A 21,852-nucleotide genomic window follows, 5' to 3' on the forward strand; every position below is an offset into this window, starting at 1 on the left:
TCTAAGAAAATACCCATGTTGAAAAACCAAACAAGCATAGACTGACTCTACGCGTTCATTCAAAACGACCACTTCCAACAACAGCAACAAAAAATTTACACAAAGCAAGAGAGAAGACAATAAAATACCACGTGAACCCCTCCTACACCATACGAATCTATTCCATAAGACATACATATATCTATTCTCATCCCAGCACTTCATACTTCTTATCAGCCCAATCCATTAATACCCCTCTCCTCTTTTAATACCTCCCAACCTATATATTTTCAATGAACAAACACCACGCACAACTTGAATAGAACCAAGATATAAAAAATTACAACAATAAATCAAATATGAAGAATCATCATCATGTCTAATGACACACACACACACATATATATATATATATATATATATATACAGGTACACACTACCAAACCGGTACATATTTTTTCTCTTTCACCATATAACTAACTCATTCTATTCATCAGGGATCACAATGGAATATGAAGATATACATCTGTAGTTAATATGTAAATAGGCCATATTATACTAATAATCATTATTTTGCTAACCATCTAATCTCACGTCCCCTGTTCATGATTTTTCTGCGCTATCTCCTTCTTTCTCTTTTTGTACTTAGTATCTTAAAAACCATTCAATGTTTTCAGCATTGAAGGAATGCTTCGCTCCTGACTGCCACTGCTCATATACACGTACACGAACCTACAAGACTGATGAACTCCCCTTATGTATGTAATGTATGCAGCATCCAATGACGAGACCGTGGGTCGTCGGCAAGACGCTGGAAACCCCCCCAACTCCCGTCCCTATTCTCAAATTGATATCAGACCGTAATACCAACTGTCATCATGAACTCCCCTAATTTTTATCTACCAAAACGGAGCCCGGATAGTGAATAAACAACATACAAAGAATTGAGGTAAAACATTACGATGCAATGTATAAAAGATGCCTCTCAACGCCGCCCAGTTAAAAACCATTCCTTCCCATGAAAATGCAGCAGAAAAACAGAAGCTAAAGACTCAACCCGAGACTAGTTGACGAGAGTGGCCCAGATCGAGAAATAGATACCTGGGTACTAGAAACTTGATCTGAGAGGGCATGTAATTAAGCTCCCAATCTTTTGGACACTTTTTTTGTTTGGGATTCGATGTTGTTTTTTCGCTTCATAATGAGCGAGTGGTCCTCTGGGATCGTGACGTAGAAGCATTGGGAGAGAACTAGAAGAAAACAAGAGAATGAGGAAACCTTCGCCCGCTAAACGCCGTCTATGCACCAAAATGCAGGGCTTATAGGGTATAGAACTCGGGCATTGTCGAGTATATGGGATGCCGAATTTTCGATTATTCCACGCGGGTATATCGTCTCTTTAACTCCAGGGGTAATGTGTAAAAAGAAACACGACTAGCGAGCAGCTGGGTTGAGACATCAAAGAACGTCCTCCAGACACCGTGTTGAGGCGATTTGACTTGGCCAGACTCATAACTACGAATTCCTTATATGGACCCGACGAGAAGAATAGATGTATGAGTAGCTAGAAGAACAACGCAAAAACGTCTTCTCCTCGATGACCATGCATTAATTAGTGTGTATCGGTAACCGTCGCCAGTGGCGGTTTGGTGGTTCCATTTCTTGATTGGATATGATGACATCTAGCCATGTTTTTGAAACGGAAGATGCCGCTCACTGACATCGCACCTGTGTCAGGTTGGAAAGCTTATTATAAACAGCTTTGACGGGAGAACCTAGCTCATGAATCTAGCTGAGACGATGATTATCTCCTGTTGAAGTCTCCACCACATTGTCTGATAGATTGATTAGAAGTTGCGCTAGGCACCGCTTAGTTGCTGCATCATCACGTAGCACGTTGCTGAAGGTGGCATCTCGAAGGGGCTCTGGTAAGCATTGGCGAAGAGCTTCTCGGGCACGCGCATTGTCGCTAAGACGCAAGAAGCAGCGCACGACGTGCTTAAGCAATCGTGCGGTCTGTTGCTCAACGAGTTGAGCGACCATATTGCTCAACACGGTTCCGACAGCATAGAAACGCTCATAGGTAGCGCAGATATAGTTAAGACCATTGTCATCAAGCAAGATTTTCTGAACGATGAAGATGGCTACAGTTTTGCTAAGCTCGGACCCGGTCTCCATGATGCGAAGGCAGAGAGGGATGATCTCAGTCGTGAGAAGGAAATTGATTACCTCGGTGGAGTCGTTCTTAACAAGTGCTCCGATTACACCGAGGGAAGTCAGTCGCAAGTACTCGAAAGGGCGAGACTTGGATGTCGTGTTTAGGAACGGATAGAGGAACAGAGGGATGTGAGCTGTGACATTCGCCGTTAGCAATGCAATGTACAAGTGTGCAATGGACTAAAAGAGAGCCTACCGTTCAGGAAAAGAGTCCGGGTATCGTTGTGGGATGCCACACACTGGAGCAATGCTAGTGCATTGCAGACTCTGTTGGATGCCGCAGCAGTAAGCTGCGAGGGGTTTAAAAGGTTATATACAGAGATAATCTCCTGCATAAGGGAGGTCATCACGCCTACGGGATATAGGTTAGCTAGATTTGCTCGTGTACTTCATGGTATGGTGTTAGGCCTACCAAAGGAGTGCCACAGAATCATAGCTAGTTCAGGAACCTGCTCGCGCTTTTTGCTAAGCTCCAGAAGAGCGGCTTCGCGAGTGGTCTCATTGAGGAGGTCGGCAACGAACCCCATGGTGCGACGATTGTCCTCGGTCAAAGTCTCCATGCCCGTGTCCTGGATATGCCCACCCATGGATGCGGCCATGTTGGGGCCGCCTTGGATACGGCCATGATGTTGCTGGGCGGCGTTGATAGCGACTTGCTGTGCTTGATGCTGATAGTTGGAGGACGGATGCATCCACGACTGGTCAGGATGGTTGTAGTGATGTTGTTGACCATACATGTTGAAGGCAGAATTGAGGATAACCGCGAGGAGAGTTCAGAGTGATGCGGTGGGTAGTCAGGCCAGAGTAGCCTCTGAGGTCGATGGATTCGGGACAACGCGAACAGCGCACCGTATTCGTATTGCTTGAATAGATGGCGTTACGACCGGAGCGCGGCTATATAGCGATTGTCGCTCGTGGGGGGTTGCGGCGTAAGCTCGGACAAGGGTCGCTTGAACAACGTTCCAAGAGGCGTTGTACAATAAGAAGCAGGGAACAGGTGCAGCTGTAGACACGGCTATTAACGCGAGTTGACCTGTTGAGGCTATCGTGCAGAACTAGATTCGAGTAGGCCCGCGCGGGTCGGAAGTGTATTGGCGGTTAGGGTAAGAGTGTTTTCCTTGAAGGAGCCAAGCTAGGGCCGAGCCTAATCAGCTACTTCAGGTAGCTATTGGTTTGGAGATGGAGTTGTTTCTCAGACTACGGCGGAACGATTAGACGATTTAGAGAGCGGTTGAGAGAGGCGTAGTGGTAGACGCGGGAACGTAAGTCGAGGCGGGTGCAGAGAGGGATTGGAGTTGAGGCGGTTGGATCCAGGACGACATATAAGATATGCACGGCGGTTCTGGTCTGGGTGAGGGTTCCAACTTGCCGTTTGAGGTGGATTTGGGGGATCGGGGACTTGGGAACAAGAACTTGGAAGCGTCGGTCCGGTTGTTTCGATTAGTACTTAGGTACTGGCCGTGCCAGTCCTTCCCAAGCGGCAGCCACACAAGCTCAAAGAATGCGACAGCTGACGCCACTCGCCACGTAGGTACTTGGGCTAGGTGGTGGTAGATTAGACTCTGGTGCCACCCTTGGCCCTGTCCTCTGCCCTGTCCAAGCTTTCTTGTACGTGGGTCCTACATTCTTACTTGCAGCAAGAGACAAAGGATGCGGCACGACATATTTCCATAGCCAATGACCACATTCGGGTCTAAATGTCACCCACGACCGATAGGTACACAAGCCAGGAGAAATATAGAGAGAAGGTGGGGGATCGAGGGGAGATGAGGAGAGACGAGCACAGGCGAGGGAGGGAGGGGAAATGTCCGGTGTACCAGTAATCGTGGATGCATGCGGATCGCATCACGATTCGGCCCATTTGATCAGGCTGGCTCTCTCCGAAGTGCCTCGCATTACGCCTGCCCTGCCCCTCTCCGAAGGCATAAACTCTACAGATCTGTTCCATGAAGCCTTGTTTCGCACCTCAGTACTGGGATGTAGCCACAATGCTGGTCAACCAGATCATTTGTGACATTACTACTTGTATTCACTATTAGGAAATCATGATTGTCGTGAAGCCTGGCTCGCTAATCCATGCCATCGAAATCATATTAATCTTATACAACAACAACAACAGCAACCATCATCACTTCTCCCTCTCAGTGCCACTGTCTGTTTCTGTTGATCTCTCCCTGGTGTGTGTTCTGTTGTCTTCTGTATGTCTACCTGCCTGAATGAAGAGGCTGTGTGAAAGACCAAAAAATTGGTCTGCATTTGGCGACGGAGCAATAATGCAATGAAATCGTATTAAACCAAGCAAGAATCCATCTATCCATATACCCGAGACATATAGATCGGTTTTAATTAAGAAATAGTTTGCAACCACTTAAGTTGTAGAAGCTAACCGCGTGCCCATTTCAACCAAAGACGTGGCAAACGAAAAGAAACGCTGGTGAAATCACCAATTGTCCGCAACCAACTCCCAATTTTGACCACTCCGTGGGTTGCTACTAGGAGAAGAGAGTTGGGCCTGCCAAATCTTCTTACTATTAAGTGCCAGGCTTATAACCGAAGCTCTTTGAGAATCTGGTCGGCCATACTCTTGAACTGCCACGTGTTACCCTTCATGCGCTTGAATTGGATACCGTGCAATGAGAGCAGAGGGACCTTGACAATGACGATTTCGAACTCAAGAATCATGCTTCCACCTAAATCGCTTTGTACGTGTGTAGTGGTCTCACCCGGTACTCGTCTCGAAGACCCAGTAACATCTCGATGTATGCTCTCCTGGTCAGAGAGTTCAGATGTTGAATCACCTCTATCGGCGGGTCCCTTTCCAGGAGTACGAGGTGTATGTGGTACCCGATCCATCTCCCGAAGTTCGTCTCGTTCCCGCTCACTCCTGATGCCAAAGCTGAAGCGCCGGCGGACACCGGGGGTAAGGGCAGGACTCTCAGGCACATCTACTATCTTTTTCATATCGATGCTCGGCGTGTGTCGGCAACTAAACCCACCCTTGATTTCTGTATACTCGACACCTAGCTGTTTGAGGACCCTCTTCATCTCTTTACGGATGGCCGGTACGGACTTGGTCGAAGTTGTGGAAACACTGAAAAGGCCTTTTAGGAAGACTGGCTTCGCAAGTTCGGAGTCATCAAGTCGATCCGCCGAATTTCCACTTCCTTCGGCAACTTCTTGATCCGTTTCCTCTACAAGGTCGGTTGTCCTTGCGCCTTCTCTCCGTGCTCTCCTTGCTTGAATACTCTCCCGCCGAGCATGTCCTAGAGGCCGGGCTCGCATGGATGCACCTCGAGAATTTAGAGTACTGTTTGGTTCATGAGGAGGCTTATCAGCGCTCGCCGACTGATCCGAGCCACTTGTAGGTGGTGGCTCCTTGACGATCCTACTGGCAGAGCCGAAAGGTCGCCTCCTATAATCAGCCGAGTTGACACTAGTAGAACGCCCAAGTGCTTTGCTACTCTCAGAGAAATTAGCGCCGGCTGAAAGTGGTGGGCTGAGTAAATCTCGGTGTTGAGGTTGGCTGCTGCCGGATCGGAGCCTCGGCATCTGGGGGTCATCGCGATCTCGCCCTCTTGGTTTTCGAATGCTGAAGCTTTTGCGTGGTGTTGTGGGTGTTTCAGCCGGAGAATGAACATGAACCGCAGGGGGGTGAGACCGATCTTTATCCAGTCTCTCCGGTTCTTTTCGACGTCGAGTACTGAAACGCCTCAAGATACCTGCAGCAGTACTTTCCTTCCTGGGCGCAAGCTCAGCTGGGGGTTCTGGCGGAACTGGGATATTTGTTTGTGCATGGGGTCTCTTGATTTCCTCGGGCGCATCATCTTCGCCATGGGTCCGAGCACGGGGTCTTGTTCTACCACCTGTGGCTTTTTCTCCAGCCATCTCGTAGGTGGAGGTATTGGTATGTGCTTCAGGTGGAGGAACGATTTCGGGCATAGGAGTGTCAGCAGCGTTCTTGGGTGGGTGCGACTTTGGCACTTTGTCTACTCTGTCGATTCTATCTCGGTCTTGCTTCTCTTTTACCAAATAATAGATCGAAACAAGCGGACTGAAAGCATTCAGAGGGTCGCTACCAACTTGGAGTGCTTCAGAGCTGGGCGCTGTTAGATTATCTCTACTACTAGTAGAGTTTCGCCGCTTGTAGAAGTCGAAACCGAACCCGCGCTTCTTTTCAGGGTCTTTTGGAGCGGGCGGGACTTCTTTTTCTTTCTGAAGTAATTGTACTGCTCGCTTGTAATCTTCGGATTCAATCAATCTCGAGAGTTGAGATTTGATGGCCTCTGGTGACCCAAAGTTGAATCCCGTCATGGCGTTGATCACCTCAGAGTCTAAGGGTAGAGTCAGAGGCTCCCGCTGCGGAAGATAGTTCTCCGGCGGACAACCATATCCTTTAGTGAGCCAAGGGTGGTTCATGACTTCAAACATTGTTGCCCTTTGTCTGGGGTCAGTAACGAGCATTCGCGATAGAAGGTGTCGGCATTCTGGGGATCCAATTAGTTTCCATTTCCAGCATTAAGAATATGACAGGAGTTATAATGACTTGCCATTTGATAGCCAACCTGGGTAGTCGACTACTCCCTTTTTGATCTTTGCGTGTAAAGCTGGCATGCTTTGGTCGTCAAATGGTACTTTACCGCATACGAGGACGTAGAGAACAATACCAAAACTCCAGACGTCCACCTCCGGACCAGTGTAGGCACGGGCTTGGAGCAACTCAGGTGCTGCAAAGTAAAGACTACCACAAAAGGTTTTCAAGTGACTCCTTGGGGAAAACAGGTTGCTAAGACCGAAGTCGATTATCTTGATATCTCCCGTCTTGCTAATGAGGATATTCTCAATCTTGAGGTCTCGGTGAACAATACTGTTTCTATGACAGTAATCCAGAGCGCTCGCAATCTGTCGGCTGAATTTTCTCGCTTGCTTCTCTTTCAGCTTCCCATGGGAGATAATGTAGTCGAGCATCTGGCCGCCATTGACATATTCAAATAGCATGTACCAGTGGTAATTGGTCCGAACGACATCCCGTAAACCACAAATGTGAGGATGTTGCAAAAGAGTGACGATAGCTGCCTCCCGTGCAGTGCGTATCTCCTTGGACTGGTCTGCTCTTTCTTTTTCTGCCCGACTATGGTGCCCATCTTCGGTAGAGCCACGCGGTATAATTTTGCAAGCAACCTAAGACAAGAAAGAGCATGTTAGCCAATCAAGAATATGAACAATGTGAGGGGAGGGAGGGTAGTACAAGAATAGGGAAGAGATAAGGGGTAAGAGCAGGACCACGGAGAGCAGTCAAATAAACTGACCTGTTCAGTCCCATCTTCTTTGCGTGCAAGCTTCACCTTGCCCATACTACCAGCACCGATGGTCTTTCCGAGAATCCATTTACCGGATTGGGTCGGAATGGAGGTTCGCGATGTTCTCTGCTTGGCACCGGTGGCACGAGCGTCGGCGGCGGCTTGCATGACTGGGGGCACGGCGGCGGCGGCGGCAGGGCCGTTATTGTTCACCACAGTGGTACCGGTCATTTCGCTGGTATGGGAGTGGTTGGAGCGTACGCTGGCACGGCGATGGACGCCCTTGGAGTCGGCGCCTCGGGAGACCGGGGGAGGACGGTCTTTGCTTGAGCTTCGGTTTGACTGATGGGCTACGTTCGTGGTTTCATAGTCTAGCTGTGGGAGGACGTCTTGGACTGCGCGGATGGAGCCAGAACCGGATTGACGGCGACTATGATGGCGCTGGGGATGAGAGGTCGACGCAGATCGATGAGGGAGTGGGGCAGCGTGGTTGTTGTTATTATTTCCGTTGCCGTTGCTGTGGCTGTGGCTGTTGGTAATGCTGATGCTGTCGGAGCTGGGAGTGGCCGTAGCAGTAGTTGGGCGTGAACGTGTCGAGTGGGCTCGGGCAGGCTGGGCGTAATGATCGGACTGCTGGTGATGCTTCTGTTGATGCTGGCTGTGACGGTGATGGTGATGATGATGGTGAGTGTGGGTACGGGATGACGAGGCAGTTGATGAATGACGGTCAAGAAGTTGCTGTTCAGTGGCAGGCATTGACATCGCTTTGTGACGGGAGCGCTGGCGACACGACACGCCAGCCAGCCAGACAGACAGACGGACAGACAGACAGAGCAACAGTCGGTACAACGACAGCAACAGCAATTCAGGCAGGTGGTAGATCGAGTGCCAGGGAGGCAAGGCAATCCAAACTTGGTATAATCCAGTCTAGCAATAATAGTAAGGCAGTCGGTAGGTAGGTAAGTAGGTAGGTATTTTACCTCATCTACCTCCTGTGCTGGCTTGTGCTGGTTTGTCCTGGCGATGGGCAAGCGGGCGGGCGGCGGGCAGGTCAGGTAGGTAGTACCTATGAGGTAGTGTGAGGTAGTGTTGGTATGATTTACCAGGTTAGCGGGTAGAATCAGGTTAGATGGGAGGAGGAAGTGGGAGGTTAGTGTACTGTATGTACTGTAGGTAGGTGGCTAGGTACAGAATAAGTATCGCCCGCTGTTGGCTCTCCCATGTCTAATGTACATACAGAACAGTACACTAGAGTTTAGATTGGTAGATGGGTTAGTGAGTACAAGAGCTCGATGCTAGACAGCACCTTGGCTACCTGGTAGTTACCGGCAAATTGGAGACTGGTGAGGGACAGCCAGGCCACGGCAGGGGACTATGAACAGGACCTACCTACTACTTAAGTCGGCATTAGATGCTCAGATCTGTTTTAGTTTTTACACGCAAGTACGTTAAGAGTTACTTAGATACTCTATGTACATAGTATGCAGGTGTACTACCGCATTTAAATACTGATACTGTACACTACCTACAATATAGCATACTTGGGTATGGTGGTATGCAGGCAGGCAGGTAGACAAGCAGAGCGAAAAGGGGTACAGTAAGTACATACAGAGCCATACCTACGATTTGCCGTGGAAAAGGGGGGAGCAGAAAAGACCGAAAGTCGAGAGCAAGTCGAGAGCTTTGATAGGAGAGGTCTGCAGGTATACTTCGTATATACAAGGTATGTAGGTAAAAAACAACACCACCACGACAACTTTGTTCCAGATACTACATGATAGGATATATACCATGTGAGTAGGTTGTCTTTGATTACAAGGACAATCCATGTGCATGTCTATTTCATGAATTTTCCTCCCTTTGCCTATCTACCTACCATATGTACTTACTATGTAAGAGGCAGAGAGACATTACAACAACAAACCCACACATCAATTGTTGGTTTAGGGCCCCCAGGAAAGCGCTTTAGATGTCTTCGTGGTGCGGTAGAAACTAGTCACATTACATGTGATAAAAACACACGTATGCTGCTGTAGCTGCAGACTGCAGTGGAGACTCGAGAAGGAGAAAAAGCGATACTACCTACTGTAGATAGTAGATCTAAGTACGAGGCTCGAGAGGTTATTTGTCTGGTAGGTGTTGCTGTCCCTCATATCGAAGACGACCTACCGTACAATATGTACATACTTAAGTAGTACTTACACGTACACGTAACCCCAGTTCTGCCCAGTCAGACCCACAATCTGCCTAGCCAGCGCCTAAACCCCACCAATAATCAATATCAATACAGAGGCAGCTATCCTGAGGAAGTTCAAAGTTATTTAGAACCCGGTTATTGTCCCCTATTCCTCCCCCTAACTTACTATAAGTAGCTGTCTTTTACTATTGCTGTACACACATTGCGAGATAGATGTTGAGGCACTCACATGCATTACCTAGTTGGTAAACAATGCCATCTCTCTTGGGAGCACACATGACACATGTACATCTTCAAGCTGTGTACGTACATTGTGAGAACATCCGAAGCACAGAATACCTAACCTAAGGTTAGCAAGCATAAGCCGCACCGTACTGGGCGATAATTGGGAATCCTCTGATATTGGATATTGTGGAGAGATTGGGCGGGCGTACAGCAGGATCTTACTACTACCTATGTATGGTGAGTTTGGCTCGCCTATCTGGGCGCGGAAAAAAAGGGTTCATACCACTTCTCAATCTACCATACTACCTACCATCTAGATACTTCCAAGGTTACTAGATGGTAGGTAGGCGACTCGGTCTGCCCAGCATTTACACGTAGCAGGTGAACATGTAGGATTTTGTAATCCGCCAACATGAAACTTCTCTACCTTGGCGGTGTTGTTGTTAAAGAATCGTGTCCATGACATACATAGCATAATAGCTACCTAAATACTGTACCTATGTCTGTCCGGTCCCATCCGACGTACCTAGTCACCATGACTTATCCGATCATATTATAGCCGTCGGAAGGTACGAAAGTGTATAGAGCGTGGCGGCAGCTCATCGGCTGAGGTGCATCACATCCTTGTCTGCGATGTTCTGTGGTTCCGAATACCTACTTACAAACTTCTCATACCGTGGTGAGGTGCAGGATGGTAGACGAGACATGGGTATGACGACATGCGAAGCGAATACCAATCTGCTTGGCTCAACAACGATGAGATTAGGTACCGGTCGGTATCAACCTGCTACCGCCGCATTAGCTTACAATCGTGGTGAGCACTATTGGTGCTTCGTTTAACATGTATCGGAAGAGAAACAGCGGCTACACTGCTACTACGGAGTGTATGTGGTCACTGAGTCTCCTTGACTGGTCCAGGCTTCGCGTACATATCCATATAGTAATGTTATATCCCGTAGCAGCAGTCACGTTACCATGATAACATGCCCCGATATATCATTGAATTCACTATAGGTATTCTCCCTCAAGACAATCGATGAATTCAATTCCACAGGGAACCTTAAAATCTACAATCAAGAATCAAGAATCCAGTCGGCTTTCTTAGCGACGTCGCGAGGGAGCTGCCCGCCCCACTCTGATAAGCTCCCATACCAGTAGGCTTATCAGCCCTGGACATGACAGCTCCGAGAACATCTTAATACATCAATGCGACAGACAACCAACCAAACTGAACACTTCCAAGTTATGTAACATAATCTAGGGACCTGATGTACTTGACCGTTTCTTTTCCACTCGTTCATTTTCTAGGCGCCTATACTTCCCGCCCGGTTAGACAGATGATAGACCTATAAGGCGCCCTACGCGCTGCCGAGGCCTAAATGTCCTACAAACGAAACCGCGCGCAATTCGAAGCCGACCTCCAAGCCCAGCAATCCCCGTATGTGCTTTTCGGCACTCCACTACCGCCCCTCGACCCCGAGGTGCGCGATGACGGCTCCTACGTGCCCGTATGGAAGCAGGAGGTAAGGGATGAGCGGGGCCGAAAGCGCCTACATGGCGCCTTCACCGGCGGTTGGAGCGCTGGCTACTTCAACACTGTGGGGTCTAAAGAAGGCTGGACGCCATCGACTTTCGTGTCATCTAGATCAAATCGCCATAAGGACGAGCAAAAGACGTCACAGCAGCGCATAGAAGATTTCATGGACGAGGAGGACCTGGCAGATGCAGCCGATGCCGAGAAGCTACAAACTGCGCAAGGATTTGCCGGTCTAGGCTCTACCGAGGAAGATGGCATTGGCCGTGGTGGCCTGGCCGGCCTTTTTCGGGTCCAAGGAGAGACCATGGGTGTCAAGCTGTTAAGGAAAATGGGCTGGAAAGACGGGCAAGGCATTGGACCAAAAGTGCGCCGAAAAGCCAGGCTTGACATCGCCAACAAGCCCAATGCGCCACAAAGCGCTGGAGAGACTTATCTTTTCGCGCCCGAAAATGTCTCTATGATAGCCTTTATCAAGAAAAAGGACCGTAAAGGTCTGGGATTTGAGGGCGAGTCAAGGTTGACACCCTTGAGAAATGCCTCTAAGCCGGAAGCTGGTGAGAGTTCCGATGAAGAATCTCTGGGTCTACCGTTGCGGCGGCCAGGGTTGTCAAAGAAAGAAAAGAATAAATTCGGGAAGGGAGGCATTGGGATCGGGATTCTAAACGATACTGGCTCTGATGACGAAGACCCATACGAGATTGGCCCGAAAATATCTTATAACCGGGTAATAGGGGGTGACAAAAAAAAGAAGAAAATTGGGACTACAACAGCAAATCCAGCTCTCGGGGCTGTTCCGGTATTCAGATCAAGAAAGAACATATTGGCCAGGGTGAGCAAGGGTCTGCGAAAATGCCATGATGGCCGCCTGCCTCTCGAGGGATTCCTCTTCGGCACTGAAGCTGACCCCTTGACGTCCTCGCTGGATTCAGATAAATACCCCCCTCCCGAAATACCACCAGGCTGGAAATCCAGCAAGGAGCGCAAAGCCGAAGGTGAAAAGGCAGACTACATATCAACAGCAGACGCGGCGAAATCGTCAAAACTCGATCCTAAATCGCGTGCCGCTCTTCTCGGAGAGGCACAACTACCTGGAAAGTCCGTGTTTGACTTTCTGTCGGCCGAAGCCCGCGAGCGCCTCGCGTCCGCAACAGGTAAAACGAACCTCCCACCAGCGCTAGGCGAGGTGCCTGCGGAATTTGCTCTCACCGAAGCCGAGAAGCAACAGGAGCTCTTGCGCCAGCTTCCTGAGCTTGACAAAGTGACAGCTGTTGCAGCCCTCACGCGCGGCGCCAGTGGGACCGGCCCGGCGCCATACGCGGACGACGAAGCGAAGCGCGGGCGGTACCGCACATATCTAGAGTATGCCGCAGGTTTCAACAAGACGATCCCTTCCAAGCCGCCAAACATGAAGACGCAGGACTGGATGCGTGAACTCCACGAATTCGTCAGCTGTGCGCGCATCTTCAAGCCTATGACTGGCCTCATGGCCTCGCGGTTCACGACGTCCACAGCGAAACCCACCGCCGGGGCAGCGGGAGGAGGTAAAGGCGAAGACCTCTTGCATAAACCGCCCGAGAAGCCTAAAGACCCCGCCGAAGAGGCAGCGAGATTAGGCATGTACGGCTCTATGACGCGCACCATAACAGACTTCTATCCCACGAGACTTCTATGTAAGCGCTTCAACGTCCGCCCCCCCGCGCACGTGCAGCCCGACGCAGAGACGGAGACTAGCAGCACTAGACCCACGGCCGCGGCTAGCGGGATGGGAACAACAGGGGTATATAGCGAAGGCGCCGTGACGCTGGACGAGCTTATGAGGCAGGCACAAGCAGCCGCTAGTCTCGAGAATAATAACCATAGCAGTACTACTGCAAGTCGGAATACAAACGCTGGGATCAGCGATAATAGAGGGCTGTTATTAGCGCATCGTCCGGAACCCGCACAGACACAACAAGCACAGCCGGTCGAAGTCAACGCGGATGTCAATGATGCGCTTGAGGGCAAACGTGCCCAGGAAGAGGTTTTGAAAGCCATATTTGGGGATAGCAGTGACGAGGAGGACGATTAATGAGATGTTTAGTAGAGTAGAGTAGAGGCAGTGATGGTGGCGTCAGTTAACGTTACTTTATACCCCCACAATCCCCGTATAAGGGGTTAAATACAAACAAACAAACATCGAGTTCCATCCATGATTCGGGAGCGACATAATAACAGTACGATCAAGACTTCGATGACAGGTCTCACAATGCCATACTCTAGACTTATGTGGATTAAATCATTGCATGCATCAATGCTACTTTCTATTTCCGCCACGCTCGCCCCTGGTAATCTAGTAAACGGACATCCAGCTGGCTATATACAATGTTATTCCAGAGCGAGAGGATATACACTGCCTCCTCCTAATAGCCCATACCAACTAATGCGTAGGCTTGGATATAGGCGCAATAATGCCTTGCTTGATGATGACGCGCGGCTTCGTGGCATCCTGGAACGCCTGCTTGGTCATGAACTCGGGGCCCATGGGCAGTCGCAGACTGCGCTCATACTGCGCTCTGCTCTCATATTGATGAGGGAGTTGTGAGGCGAGGTACTTGTCGTTCTGTGCGGTCATTGTTAGAATTGGGGGAGAATTTCTGTAAACGCTTTGTCTGTGGGCAGATAGATATAAAACAGGGCAGGTGAAAAAGCCGTAGACTAACCTTCTTGACGCGTTTCTCGTTGATGATGACCTTGTCCTTCTTGAAATCCTTGCGGGCATCGGGCTTTACGCCGTCTTTCTTGGTGAAGAACCTCCGCTGCTGGTTCTTTTCGCGTTTCGTCACACCTTCGCCCACCCACTAGAAGAACAAATATTAGCACCTCGAAACGACTGACAAGATTAATTAGCGATCAGGGCGCAGTCACTTACGGCACCCCAGCCAGGCAATGTCGTTTCGACGGTCTTTTCATCGTCCTCTGCAACAGCGGCATCCTTTTCGGCCTGGAATTCCGCTTCAAAGACATCCAAGCCTCCAAAGGCTCTTTCGATGAGCTCTTGTTCACGGAACTGTACAGCCTGGTCCTGATCTTCGTCGTCTGAAGAGTGTTCGGCCTGCACCTTATCACCCTTCTTCGCCTTAGCTTTCGCGGGTGCTGACACTGGAGGCTGAGCAGAGACAGCTACGGAGTTGATATCGATGTCCAATACATCTGTGCTGGGCCCTGTCTTTTTGCCCTTTTGTTTCCTTGAAGATCCAGACGCCGTCGGCTGACTCCATGCACCAGCCGTTCCATTTGCATCAGGAATCTGCGGAGCTGGTGCCGAAAGGACCTTGGATCGGCCAACCGCGGGCTCCTGGGCGTTATTTGTATCCTCTTGAGCATCGTCTGTCTTTTCTGCTTTGGTCTTTTTGCTTGGTTTACTGGCCTTTAACGCTAGCTTCGAGTCAGCTGGCTGGCCAAATATCCGTCTGCCAATATCCTCGGGTCCGTGGTCCGATTCGCTCAGGTCATCTGCGTCTGAATCAAGTCCCCGTCTCATATCAGCTATCAGCTCATCGTTTTCCTGTTTCCGTCTGGCCTCGGCCTTTCTCATAAAGTCCATTTTCATTAGTTTTGATTTAGGCTCAGCATCTTCCATGGCTTCAACTTGCTTGAGTTGTCGCAATAGCTTTACCCTTTCGTCAACGTCGGAACCACCGGAGTCATCTGAGTCATCGGATTCGTCGTCTGAACCCTTATCCGCGGATTTCCCTTCAATACGACGACGGAGCTCTTCATCTCGCCTCGCCATTTCGGTGACTCCCAAGCGTACGTCCTCGTCCCAAGCGGCTCGACCGTTTTTATTTGCCTGTTTAGCCCACTTGCTCTCTCGGTGTCGCGCTCCCATTCTCTCCACCGCACGCTGGCGGTCCAACGCCTCCCGTTCGTCCTCACTGTCGATCTCACCAGACGCGGCCATAATCTCTCGCTCTTTCATTTCGTCCCTTTCCCTCTGCTTTCTATGTACGCGATGGTAGGCCTTAGACTTAATCTTCTTAATGCGCTTCGCCCTAGCTTCTTCTCTAGACTGAAGCTCTCTCTCGCGACGTTTTTGCTGTAGCATGGCTTTCCTAGAGACAGTTTGGCCCTCCTCATCAACCACAACCGCCTTTTTCTTCGGTTCAGGGTCCAAGCTTAGACCACTTTCTTGCATAATGGCCATGATAGTATTTTCGAGCTCTGTGTCGGCAGTCTTATGATCCAGTGGTGCAAGTTCAGTGTTGTTATGGCGAGCCAAGCCTGTCTCATGTTGAGGTAGAGGGAAAACAAGACTTTCATCCGTCCTACGCATAGCTTTTACAGTGTCAAGCCAGCGGCCAAGGGTTTCGTTTGTCTTTTCGTACGCAACTGCACGGTCGAGTTTAGCTTGTGCCCGTCGCGCGAGCGGAACCTCGAGCTTTTGTTTATTCTTGGCTCGTTCATCTTTAGTCATAAGTTTGAGAGACTTTTTAAGTTCCGAGTCCTTTACGCTCAAGAGACCTAATTCCTTAAGGCCAAGTTTCGGTTTCAAAGGCGCCGCTTGGGTCTCGTCGTCCTCCGCATCGTCGGCTCCTGCAAACTTCGACACCCATTCATTAATATCTGCTCCTTCTTGGTCATCTGATTCAACGTCGGAGGATTCGTCTCCCGAGCTATCATCTTCAACTTCGGAGTTGTCTTCGTCTTCATCTTCCTCTTGAGCGCCATCATCGTCCTCTGACATAGACATGTCTAGAGCATCAGCAAGATCTATGGCGTCGGATCCAAGTGAGGCACCATCGGCATCGCCGATGTCTTCGTCTTCACTATCTTCGTCGTCCTCGTCATCCTACATCTACAATTAGCCATGCCGACGGCCGGCTCTCCGGGTTTGCCCTTGCTCAGCTTACCTCTTCTGTCTGTTTCTTCTTTTTCTTTCCTACAGGGAATTTGAAGTTCTGAAACCGTTCCTCGTCACTCTCGCCGAAAGCCTCGTCGCTGTCAATCTCCTCGTCATCTTCCTCGTGCACTGCGTTTACACGCCATGAATTGCCAGAGCTATCACTCCCATACTCGACATTGTCATCTTCGTCTCGCCGAGAGCTACGGCGCATTTTTCGAGGTGGTGCATCGTCCTCATCCTCATCGTCGTCGTCGTCGTCGTCATCCCGGGCATGCTTCCCGCGTGGTATGTCGTCGTCCAGATCCGCATCGAGCTGGCGATAGCGTGGGGTGCGCTTTTGCTGATCGCCTACCTCAGCTGCAGCAGCAGCATAGGCGTTCATGGCCTTTCCATTTGACTTCGTTCTCGACCGTTTGTTCTTGCCTTTGCCGCCGCCGCCAATAAGGGGCCGCCCATGAGCTTGACGGCCAGGCATTTTGGGATTACGTATTGGTCGCTGTTTCGAATGTATATTATTTGGAAACAGGCGAGGTCCTAGTAAAGCCTAAAAGAGCCTGTGACCAAAACAAGCTGCACAAGCTAAAACTCACTCAATCCTGTCCGCGACACCAAATACTAATACAGAAGCAGAACGGCGGTACTTGATATTACATCTGTAAACCATGGGATTTCTTTTACTAGCAACCCGATTACCAGAACTTTTTCTTATCGCGATAGTGGGGGAGCTCTTATCGGCGCTTTATCGAGCAGCCATTGCCAGCTCGAGCGATCCACTAAAAGCACAGGGACCACTTAAACCACCAACACCCCTGTCTGTCTGTCGGACAATTGGCAATTGAATTTTAGTATCGCGACTTCATAGTGGTGCTATCTGAAATGTTCAAATAGGACGCCGCATCGCATCACCCTAGCGGACAAAGGAATATCGACTCCTTCGCCATACGCACCGACGCATTGACCATCCTGTCAATTCCTAAGACAAGCTTGGGTGAAAACTATCTCGAAATCGCCATTTTCGGGGCGGCCACCTCCGAGCAACCAACTGCCCCGAAAGGATCCGGTGAGACCAGAATCGAAAGGAAGGAAGCGAGATAACGTGTAAAGGGAATCAGAATGCAGCCGACCCAAGCGCTCCTAAAGCGCTTTCGCAAGCTGCCGCTGACGACCAAGGATATCAATAAGGGATACTATAAGGGTACACGCACCGGGTCCATGGGTCAACACACCAAGTTCGGTGGCTATGTTATCGACTGGAAGAAGGTGCGGACATATGTGGTGCCCTCTAATCTCGATACCTTTAATGTGCGTTCTATTTTCTATTCGTAACTCGAAATCCTGCCCTCTTGCCTCTCTATAAACGACGAGGGTCGAGATCACATTAAACCGCGAGGCCCCTTGCCTATAACTGGACAACTCTTTAACCCAACCCCCTCTTCCTTGTATACCACTAGTACGCAAGAAGATTGGTTGGACAGAGAGAGGTGCCTCGGAGAGGGAGAAGAATACTAGAAGTATGTCTAGTACATAAGAAAAGGGCTGGAACTATACGGACACTTCGCTTTCAAGACACTGTTATTGGTTATATGCTAACTGAACATCTTCCAAACAGTTAACACCTTTCATTACGATGAAATTCGAGCACACGAGGGGTAGGTACGAGGGATATAAGCTGGGTCCCAAGAGTCCCGAACTATATCTAGATCGGTGGAAGACCGAGAACGGACTGGACTAAATAACACCAGCTTCGGAAAGTAGATCCAGTTTGCTTTTCGTCGTGGCCCATTATAAGAGGATTAGACCATCCGAAAATCTAGGGATACCAGCAACAAGTATCCCTAGAGGACCTGGAGCTGAGCGTTCGTGCACGACGAGACGAAAACCACAGCGTCATGTTCCTGATACAGCCGCCGACAGAAATCTACAAATACTGTGAGGATATGTATACCTCAGGAGCCTGTATATAATGTATCACAATTACCAAGTCAAAAATCTAAAGATTTCAAAAGGAAACAAATAAGAATTCGTGTTTGGTATCATACTAATATACGATTATTACTAACGAGGGTATACAAAATAAAAGCTATTCCAAAGACTTGGGTATAAAGTCGTGTGCTGTTCTTTCTTCCTCCCACCCAACAGGATTCATTACATTCGCGACCACAATCTATTGGACCTTCGGCAGTTCTTCCTGCGCTGTGACAAAGGTCTCCAAAGGTGGGCGTTCCAGAGCACTGCCGCCCGAAAGTGGTGTGGCTAGAGGGGTGATCATTGCTGGTGTATTGGTGTCTACTACCTTGGGCGTTGGTGGCTCCTCCGCCGCGTCAGCTATATCCGGATTAGAGCTCATCATCGCCGTAGCGCTTGTAGGAAATAAATCGTCCATCCTCGGATCCGGTGATATGGGACTCGCAACTCGCGAGGATTGGTCCATTGCTGAGGTTAAGGTAATCATGCTAGCTGTTTCGGCTTCTTTGCCCAGGCTGAACGGCACTGCAATGCCGCTCACAATCGGTCGTTTGCCAGTGGCCCCAGTCGATGGTGGGACGTAATAAGGCGAAAGCGAGTCGTTATTACGTGATGGGAGTGGTTCGGCAGCATCCTGGGGAATTTTCCCTTCTCTTTTTGCCATTAGAACTGCAATTGGTGTGTTTTCAATGACGCCACTATCCAACGTTTGGTTCTCATCTCTGACGATCTTTGTCTTCGAGGGACTCCGGCTACTCAACGGTCTTTGGCTCGCCATGTCACGCTCCTGTCTTTCTAGGTCTGACGGGGAACGTGCGCCGTGGCCCTCTTGCTTCGTAGCAATCTTCATCTCCGGAGGCTTTCCAGCTTCTTCTTCTCTCTGAACGGTCATCTCGTCATGCTTTGAGCCCCATAGAGACCATAGAGCAAGACCCATGCTCTTTTTCTTCTTCTTTGCCACTAGAGCACCAGCAGCCTTACGTCTTGCGGCTAGAGCGCTTGGAGGTGGTGTCTCGCCATCAAACCCCTGGTAGCCTGCCATCATCTCCTTGAGCCGCTTCTTATGTACTTTAGCACGAGTACTCGCAAAGCGGGTATCCCACTGGTGACGCGCCTCAAGCCACTTCTGAACAGGACTTTGCTTGATGACACCAATCTCATTAGGATCAAGAGTGCATGCGGGAAGTTCGACAGCCGGCTCTAACGGCCTAATAATACCGTGTCGACTGACCCGCTGTCGGATCATGTGGTTCTTGAAGGGTGGCAAAGGGTCGCCGGCCTTGCCAACCTGGGACTGCTCTGGTCCTGGTGATTTAGTTTCCTCCTTACCTGGCGCGTCCTCGCCACTAGAAGAATTGGAGCTTGAGATGATAGAAATCTGATCATCATCCAATATCTCAATCTCCGTCTTCTGAGCTCTGGCTAACGCCCAAGCTCCGAACTGTGCAACCGATCGGTACATATATTTGGCTGGTCGAGTAAAGCTTAGCGTTGGTGCGACATGACACAAATCGTCCCATATCTGAAGCTGAACATCAGTTGGTTTGAAAAGCGAAATCTGCTCCTTCGCTGTTTCATTCAAATGAGTGTCACCAGGAGGATACTTATCCGGGTTTGCACACTTATGGGCCAGATATATCTGCTCATCCCGAAGAATTTCGCCTCCGCCAGTCATAATGAGCAATGGCGGTAAGCCACCGAGTGAAGGCTGCATAATAGGGCTGACCAACGGATGCGATAGCAGTTCATTGGTTGTGTACATCTGATCATGGATATGTGTTAACATCTATAACATATTAGTTATGGGACATATCTTACCTGGATCTGATCTTTGAGCACAACTTCTTTACCATCGATATGTATCCTAAGATATGTGGTTTCTGCCCGGCTCTTCATGGATTGTTCAACCGCTGGATTCTCGGCTTCGGGGAGCTGTTTTGATGGATTGGACTTTTTCCTTTTGGACACTTCCTCCTTTAACGTGACATATTCATCTGCGTTTAGAGGTGGCCAAGATTCTGACGGTTTATGATGGAAGCCATTAGGAGGGATATAGTCTAACGGACAGTCACCAGAAACACTTGGAAAACTGTGTGTTAGATCAACCCATGGTGAAATCAGGATAGCACCGGCTGGGAGAGGTAGCCCCCGGTCTCTTAGTGTGACAAGCACACTCAAAACCATGCCACCCCCCGCCGAATCTCCGGCTAGAATGATCGAGGATGGTTCATGGGTTTTGAGCAGGTGGAAGTATGCTGCTAAACAGTCCTGCAGACCACATGGAAAGGGGAATTGAGGCGCCAGTCGATACTCGGGTGCGAAGACTCTAGCCTTGAGCTTCCGAGCATGCCGTTGCATCTGGTATCTATGTTCATCAACGCTGCCAAAGAAATACCCACCGCCGTGGACATATAGCATGACCCGCTTGCCCAACTCATCACCCGACTTTATCCGTTCGTTATAGTCGGATCGCATCTCAATCCATTCAGCCTTCAAGGGGCTCTCAGGTCGTCTCCATTGCCACCAATTCTTCCCGCCCACTAAACGAACCCCCTCGGGGCCAAGCTGTTCCTGTAAAGCATCGGCGGCCTCCAGAAGCGTCTCTTCTGGTATCTCGACTTCCTTCACCTTCACCCATTGGGGGTGCGGAACCCACTGGGCCGTGAAAGCTTGCAGTTCTTCAACAGTATGCTGAGATGCGAAGTACAGGAATGATCTTATCAGATGTAGGCCTTCATCATAGGATAGATGTGCTGTTGGTCGTTCGCGCAAAGGTTTGCGATTGAGGTACTACACGAGTCATACAACTACGTCAGCAATGGCTATCAAGGCCGGAATTCTACCAATTAACCGAGGCTATGAGTACCAGGTCCCTGTAATGAAGATAATACAGCTTGGACATAGGCAAACAGACGCCAAGTGTTGCACGTCGAGAGGCTGTTTTAAGTAGTACTTACATGTGATAGGAAGGTCGAAAGGACAGTCGGCGTGACCGCCATAGAAACCGTAGCAGTATTCATGGTCGCGGACTTGAGTATCAATGCCTCTGAGGGCGGCCGGTAAAAGTAAAACAAAACACGTCCCTCAGCACATCGGCGGCGCGAGGGAAGCTTTATTGGGCGGTCTAAAACCTGGAACAGCCCATCCGTCGACGCATCCCCTGGCGGTCGACACTACCAGGTGCTAGCCATCCAACGATGCGTGATGATCTGAATAGGGGACTATAAGTGATGTCATTTCCAGAGCATGTATGCACAAATTAGGCTTAGCGGAATCTTCTGATGGTTAGTGCAAGCTCACTAGACCAGATCGGCTCATAGCGAACCAGCCATCTCGCTATGACTTCCAGCACCAGGGGCACAGAAACCAGAATCACAAGTGGCATGCATGCTACCTACTACGTAATACTAAACTAGGTACCTATCTGAAGGTAAAGTGAGAAGAGAGGCTTCTGATCATCATGATGCTCTGAAGAATACGTGTCAGTCCTCATTGTTATTTTGCATCGGCACATTCCAAGGTCACGGTAATAAGTACCTAGAGTACAATACCT

General features: G+C 49.6%; 6 protein-coding genes across 6 annotated transcripts; 2 read left to right on the forward strand and 4 right to left on the reverse strand.

Annotated features, from left to right (window-relative positions):
* Nucleotides 1-1,767: 1,767 nt before the first annotated feature.
* F5B22DRAFT_651100 (cell differentiation protein rcd1) lies at nt 1,768-2,933 on the reverse strand (the record flags this gene model as incomplete). The annotated part of the gene is made up of 3 exons (XM_047979410.1): nt 1,768-2,330; nt 2,393-2,548; nt 2,609-2,933. The coding sequence occupies 3 exons, from the start codon at nt 2,931-2,933 to the stop codon at nt 1,768-1,770; spliced, it is 1,044 nt and encodes a 347-aa protein (XP_047826290.1).
* A 1,663-nt stretch (nt 2,934-4,596) lies between these two features.
* On the reverse strand, nt 4,597-8,585 carry F5B22DRAFT_482047 (uncharacterized protein). Its single transcript, XM_047972255.1, has 3 exons — nt 7,503-8,585; nt 6,744-7,374; nt 4,597-6,680 (listed from the first exon to the last, which is right to left on the reverse strand). Exons 1-3 carry the CDS (start codon nt 8,253-8,255, stop codon nt 4,741-4,743), a joined length of 3,324 nt encoding a protein of 1,107 aa, XP_047826291.1. The 5' UTR covers nt 8,256-8,585; the 3' UTR covers nt 4,597-4,740.
* Nucleotides 8,586-10,867: 2,282 nt separating this feature from the next.
* Nucleotides 10,868-14,065, forward strand: F5B22DRAFT_482113 (uncharacterized protein). Its single transcript, XM_047972256.1, has one exon. The coding sequence runs from the start codon at nt 11,295-11,297 to the stop codon at nt 13,518-13,520; it is 2,226 nt and encodes a 741-aa protein (XP_047826292.1). The 5' UTR covers nt 10,868-11,294; the 3' UTR covers nt 13,521-14,065.
* On the reverse strand, nt 13,703-17,011 carry F5B22DRAFT_482116 (Utp14 protein-domain-containing protein). The gene is made up of 4 exons (XM_047972257.1): nt 16,342-17,011; nt 14,361-16,280; nt 14,152-14,289; nt 13,703-14,051 (listed from the first exon to the last, which is right to left on the reverse strand). Exons 1-4 carry the CDS (start codon nt 16,807-16,809, stop codon nt 13,869-13,871), a joined length of 2,709 nt encoding a protein of 902 aa, XP_047826293.1. The 5' UTR covers nt 16,810-17,011; the 3' UTR covers nt 13,703-13,868.
* A 142-nt stretch (nt 17,012-17,153) lies between these two features.
* On the forward strand, nt 17,154-18,397 carry F5B22DRAFT_625519 (mitochondrial ribosomal protein L27-domain-containing protein). Its single transcript, XM_047976176.1, has 2 exons — nt 17,154-17,636; nt 17,944-18,397. Exons 1-2 carry the CDS (start codon nt 17,448-17,450, stop codon nt 18,064-18,066), a joined length of 312 nt encoding a protein of 103 aa, XP_047826294.1. The 5' UTR covers nt 17,154-17,447; the 3' UTR covers nt 18,067-18,397.
* F5B22DRAFT_625521 (alpha/beta-hydrolase) lies at nt 18,332-21,489 on the reverse strand. The gene is made up of 3 exons (XM_047976177.1): nt 21,257-21,489; nt 20,118-21,089; nt 18,332-20,061 (listed from the first exon to the last, which is right to left on the reverse strand). The coding sequence occupies exons 1-3, from the start codon at nt 21,317-21,319 to the stop codon at nt 18,499-18,501; spliced, it is 2,598 nt and encodes an 865-aa protein (XP_047826295.1). The 5' UTR covers nt 21,320-21,489; the 3' UTR covers nt 18,332-18,498.
* Nucleotides 21,490-21,852: the final 363 nt, after the last annotated feature.

This window comes from Xylaria bambusicola (assembly GCF_022495145.1).
Source record: "Xylaria bambusicola strain CBS 139988 unplaced genomic scaffold F5B22scaffold_63, whole genome shotgun sequence".
Lineage (NCBI taxonomy): Eukaryota > Fungi > Ascomycota > Sordariomycetes > Xylariales > Xylariaceae > Xylaria > Xylaria bambusicola.